Source organism: Panicum hallii, chromosome 1 (genome assembly GCF_002211085.1).
Source record: "Panicum hallii strain FIL2 chromosome 1, PHallii_v3.1, whole genome shotgun sequence".
Taxonomy (NCBI): Eukaryota; Viridiplantae; Streptophyta; class Magnoliopsida; order Poales; family Poaceae; genus Panicum; species Panicum hallii.
Window position 1 is genome coordinate 48415682 of NC_038042.1, and position 6299 is coordinate 48421980.

Genomic DNA, 6299 nt, shown 5'->3' on the forward strand with positions numbered 1-6299 from the left:
AATTGAAATTTTTTTCTCGCTATATGGGTATCAACTTCTACTACTCCTCTACTATACTTCCTTTACAATGCATATGTTTACCTAGCTGTAATGTTCACATAATAGATCATGCCCTCTATCAAGACCTGTTTTAATTGTTAATCACAATTTAGAAATATCAACACTCAAATGACGAAAGATAAGCTTAATCTCTTTTCTATATTTTAGTGACATCTTCCATTATATTATTATTGCAGATGGAAATTACTCCAGTATCACAACTGCGTCCAGGAAGGCTAAATTATGGTTTACACGTGCGAATATCAAGAATGTGGGAGTTCAGAGGCACAAATGAAAAAAACGACATCAAACATCTTGATCTTGTTCTCATAGATCAAAAGGTTCCTTATCACTAATATATTTTATATTTACATATTTTGGTTGATATACCGCAATGATTTATCACTAATATATTTTACAAATCTCCCAAAATTTTCAAACTACATCCATTTTCTACTAACTATTTTATACTTCCCACCTTCGTAATTAATTTTTATATTAAATTAGGTGATTATTTACTGCTTTACTTTTAATATTTATCTTCATATCTATTATTTATTTATGAATCATCTAAAAATCTTTTTATATTCATACATAGGGAAGTTCAATCTATGCAGAGATTCCACCGGAGGCTATTGCTGATTTAAAACCACACCTACAAGAAAGAAGAATTGTTTACATGTCTAAAATAACAATTGAACCAGCTAAATTATCATATAGGGTTGTTGACAATCCCTACATGGTCAAGCTCAACAAAAGGACTGTTGTCGTTGAAGATAAAGATGAAGTTTCAGGTTTTCCTAAATATACTTTCTCACTAATTCCATTGGATAAGCTGGAGCAATACAAGAACAAGACCGATCGTTTTATAGGTATATACTTTCTACCCTTTTAAATCATTATTTTTATCATCATTACTAAAATTACACTAATTTTATATTTGGTATAATTTTTCTTTTATATATATACATCCTACAGATGTTATTGCGAAGATCAAAGCAGTCACAAATGCAACAAAGGTTACTACAGCTTCAGGGGATCAGCAAATGAGAAGAGTTATACTTTTAGAAGATCTTAAGTACTCTCTCTATACTGTATATTTACAATAGTATACAAAACATTTTGCCGATTATAACATACATTTCCATATTTTGCAAGGGGCAATACGATTGAGTTGTCACTATCAGGGAAAAGAGCTTTGGAATTTGACGGAGAACAAGTTATACATGTGGGTCAACATCATCATGTTATTGCAATATTTGTAGGAACCTTAGTCAAGCTCTACAAAGGTCACTATCCATTTCTGAGTGGAACTTCAGCATGTCGTTGGTACATCAACGAAAATGACATTGCCGAAATCAAAATTTTTCAGAAAAGGTAAGATACAAAAAATATATATTCATTTTTATTTACCCATAAATAGTAGCTGAAACTCTATAAAATGTTGATAGTTTGCCAAGTGATCCTATACCTGTACAAAAGACGTATCTCCAAACTGATGCCGATGCAGCACAAAAATTTGAAGACAGAACCCTACAAGAGCTCAAGCATGTAGACCCTTTCCTTGACATGGTAATGTTTTAATTGACAAAAAAATTTATTCATACAAAGTTACATATTGCATAAATAAAAATACTTCAGTTCTCTTACACTTTGATACAGGGACAAAGATATCAGTGCACAGCTACTATTATTGGAATCACAGAAAATCAAACATGGTGTTATAGAGCTTGCAAGATCTGCAACTCAAGGATGATTCAAAAAGAAAATAATTATGAATGCGCAAAGGAAGGGTGTCCATCTTCACAATTTGAATGGAAGTAAGTTTACGATACAGTGAATAATTATCCTTGCACTGTTATCCATAGGTTATATATTACATTAATTTATTTCAAATGGACCTTCATTACCAGTTTATTCTTACTAACTTTTTATTTAAGATCAGATCTAATAAAATATTATATTTTATAATTCAGGTACAAAATACCATTTATTGCAAGTGATCACACCTATAAGCTAGAATTTATGTTCTTTGAGAAAAAAGGAATGGAGCTTATAGGAAAAAGTGCATCAACTCTTATTAAGCAATATAAACCAAAGGAGATACCACTAGAGATATCAGCTTGGATAGGCTACAAATTTACTTTCATTGTAAGAGTGCTATCAAAAAAAAGTGTTAACGCTGCTGATCCATCCTTTGAAGTGCTTATGATAAAAGAAAGATTTGGAAAGGAGCCTATTACATCATTTACCAGCTCAAATGAAGGTGTCCCAGCAGAATCCTCTTCCTCTTTTATCACAGAATTCAAGGATTTACCATTGCTGATTCCAATTACTTCTAAAGACACAAAAGAACGAGTATGTAATATTCTTACACATTCAGTTATAGTGTAACAAGATAAGCATATGACATTCATTCTCCACAAAATATAAACTTTTCGTGAACTAAATCATCATTTTTTTCTAACATAGCTCACGGACTATTCACAGGTAGAAACCGCTGGAGAAACTCAAGATATGGAGATTGAACCATTTGGGTATGATTTATATATATTCCTTTTATTCAATATTTCCTGCATCTTGCTTGCAGATCTGTCAATGACTATTATATTTGACTGATAAAACTCAGTACTGGTGCTTGGCTTAGCCTCAGCACTTATAGTTTATAGTTTAGAAGCATCAATTGAGGCCTCTTTGAACTGATTTTTTACATCACAATGTGAGCACAACAACTTTAGAATACAATTGCGGAAAACATGAACTGAACACTCTTGCATATGTTCCTACTAAATCAATTTGCCCTGTCACATATTTTGTTGATTAGCTATCATCTCATTGTTTAGTGTTGCTGTATCCCCAACTCCTTTGACTCATAAAACTCAGTAGTGGTGCTTGGCTTAGCCTCACCACTTATAATTCTGAAGCATAAATTTAAGCCTCTTTTAACTGATTTTTCAGATCACAATATGGGCACAACAACTTCACAATATAATTGCGGAAAATATAAAACTGAATACTGTTGCATGTGTTCCTGCTAAATCAATTGCCCTATCACACATTTTGTAGATTAGCTATCACATACATGCAGGAGGTATACACAGCACATCACTTTGTACTATGTAACAACTAAAATAGTGGTGCTAACATTTAAGCACTCTGTAAATGTCCATGTCTACAGACCACAGAGAGATGACCAAACACTCCAAACATGTGATCACAGTTAATTTGACCTGCATACACAATATGACAAACTATCTGACTATCAATCTGCAACTTATCATAGAAGGGAAGTGCAGCTTCAACAATTTGAATTTTAAGTAGAATCTATACTTAACAATCAAATGTGGAAATAAGTAGATGCTAGGCTGTAGGTGACACCATATGTCCTACTCTAAAACCACAGAGGCACCAATGAAATATTATCAGGATCTATCTAATAATTGACATCATTGACCAGCTGCCTGGACTTAAAATCGCATATAGAATTTTATTTGCCTACTCATATTACTAGATTACATAAGTCTGGATTTATCTCGCGAACTTTGTTTTCACATAGAAGCACCGGGTAGAATGTTACCAAATGATCTCATTCGCTTGACAGGATTAATATACTACAATTGATTAATGATAATGCTGCCCTGTTTGATGATATCATGATACACTATTGAGCTCAGAAATGTAATACGTTCAAGAACCTAGAGCTTCTGTGCATCTGAAGTTCTGAATACAATTAAGCGATCAATCTGAGTCAAACAATGAACTTCACTGGCCTAATCATACAGGCCTTCTTGCTCCCAAGCATCCACAAGCAAATCTACCATTTCCTGCAAGTATAAGTTTTGTGTTCAAGAACGTTCTGAAGGTAAACAAGGCAAGGAATAAAGCATCGGATCTTACACCAAGAGGTATCGGTTGGGAGAATGGCTTATTGCTTCCCAGCAGAGACTCATACGTTGCGTTCCAACTGTACCATCAACAAAAGGACAGAAATTATTGAGGAAATCTAATTTATACTGGAAATCTAATTTAATGCATATACTTCCACTAAAATGCATACGGTGACAACCTTCTTATATTTAAAAATATTATAAGTAGCACATTGTCCTTTTAATTCACGACATGGAACCCAAGGAAAACAAGATATTTCAGGTGACAGCATAAAAACACAATATAGCCCACCTTAATTTTGGTTCTCGGAGCTTTTCTGAATAATTCTTAACTCCATACATTTCACTATTTATTTGTCTGCACTTCAGCATTTGGGAAGAAGCTCAGAGCTCAAACAAAAGAAGCTTTGGAGAGCTAGACAATCATAACCAGGTAATACGTACACTATTATTGTTGTATCAATAACCAATATCTTATAATTACTATATAACTTACAGAACTCTGTTCATCAGGAAATCAACGATAATAATGAAGATCCTTCCGAAGATAACACAACCAAAAGGATGCGCTCACAAGAAAAAAGCAAAAATTGAAGTCTGATATAATTCAAGGAAGTAGCTATAGGAGGCCTTTTGACGAGTAGTTTAACCATATGGCATGTCTTTTGTTGTTGCGCGCCAACAATACCACTCTTTTGATGTCTATATGCATGTGCATAGCTACATGATAAGACATGAGAAGCACTGATGTGCAACAACTGTTTTGTTAATTATCTAATACTGTTATGATCTTTGGACATGTGACTGATGATATTACGATGTTTCTCCGACGATCTATATATATATATGCAGGTATATTTTGAAAAGAATATATACAATATTTGAAATATATACTCAAAATATATAGTATATTTGCAGGTATATTTTGCTAAAGGCGCGGCAACGCCGCGCTGTTTTCTAGTTTTCTCTTCTTCACGTTGGAATATTTTAGAGCTGACGGGTCCATAGGAAAAATAAACCAACGTCTTTACTGTGCATGGGGGACTTCGATGGACTGCAGGATGATTCTGTGTAAAGAGAAGTACTCTTTTGCAAAACGTCCACGCGCCTGCCTGGGTGCTTAGGGACGGCCGGATGACGACGATCCGACGGCCACGAATTCCGGGCGACGTAGCGACGCCCAGGGGCCGCGACAGGCGCCCCGCTATAGAGTCGCGGTGCGATAGCCGTTCAGGAGTATTAATTCACTACTCGGTGCTGAGCTATCAACTACGAACCATATTATTTTTCAAAGAATGCCATATAGAATTTCAGAATGCACAACTCAACTAAATTCTAAAGTTTCCAAATACGCCAAATATAGAAGCCTGCAAGATCGTGTCCAAGAACACCGGATGCCGCGGTAATCTGCCATATCACTTGCAAACTCATACGCATCACCGTCTAGCTAGCTTCTCCTTCCCACTTCCTACTGCAACACAATTATGTTGGAACATATACGGCCTCTGTCATGAAATACATGGAGTTGAGTTTGCCATAGTAAATATTCCAACTTTAACCAAACTTTTATAGTTTATCTCTTTATATCTCATGAACATAGTTAGGTTCGTCATGAAATTCTAGGTTTGTGCCCATACATTACTATGGGTAAAATAAATATTGAATTCCATCTGATATGAAAGGACCTAAAATGTTCAAATTACTCAATCTAATAAGCTGATATATACATGCACATTTTATAGTTTAGCTCCTCATTATGGTAAATGCTAATACTTCTACGTATAAACTTTTTTTTCGAAGAGAAGAGAGCTTTATTACTCAGAAAGTGCATTACATTCCTGAGCAAATAGTTGCTCAACACAAGTTGGAGCTAGAAATCGCCACACTGCCGAATGCCGATTTCGTTTTACTAGCTGTGCAAGCTCATGGGCCACGCCATAGCTCTCTCTTCTCGTATGGATAACTGACCAATCCGAGAGGCCATCGCCAGCCTCTCTTTGCTTCTTCTATGATGAACTTCACACGTGATCGATGCACTCCTTGCATCATCAGAGTAGTTTTTAGAGTAGTATTTTAGGATAAGTTCATGATCCCTTATGTTTCAGGATTGAGGTAGTATGAGGAGACTAGCAATAGCATATGAAGTGAGAGATGCAAGTAGTTTGCTAGAGTTTGAAATTGATTAAAAACCAGTGGTCCAGCCCTTGTACTCTAAGTGACATGGCTTGAATCCTGAACTCATAGCAGCTTACCTGCACGGCAGGAGACCAAACCTCGAAACAAATTAGAATCACAATCCAGCCCCTCTTTTAGAAAAAAAAAGCAAATAATTGGGGCTTATCGTTGTTTCTTTGTGAGATCTGATAATGGAGG

The 6299-nt window shown here is 35.3% G+C and overlaps 1 protein-coding gene and 1 long non-coding RNA gene across 2 annotated transcripts; one reads left to right on the forward strand and one right to left on the reverse strand.

Moving 5' to 3' along the window:
• Positions 1 to 257: 257 nt before the first annotated feature.
• On the forward strand, positions 258 to 4676 carry LOC112884817 (replication protein A 70 kDa DNA-binding subunit B-like). The gene is made up of 10 exons (XM_025950408.1): positions 258 to 380; positions 760 to 911; positions 1018 to 1117; positions 1198 to 1416; positions 1491 to 1611; positions 1702 to 1859; positions 2016 to 2397; positions 2512 to 2576; positions 4296 to 4359; positions 4440 to 4676. The coding sequence occupies exons 2-10, from the start codon at positions 779 to 781 to the stop codon at positions 4518 to 4520; spliced, it is 1323 nt and encodes a 440-aa protein (XP_025806193.1). The 5' UTR covers positions 258 to 380; positions 760 to 778; the 3' UTR covers positions 4521 to 4676.
• LOC112884824 lies at positions 3634 to 4243 on the reverse strand. Its single transcript, XR_003227185.1, has 3 exons — positions 4219 to 4243; positions 3937 to 4003; positions 3634 to 3863 (listed from the first exon to the last, which is right to left on the reverse strand). It is a non-coding gene; the product is annotated as an uncharacterized LOC112884824 (long non-coding RNA).
• Positions 4677 to 6299: the final 1623 nt, after the last annotated feature.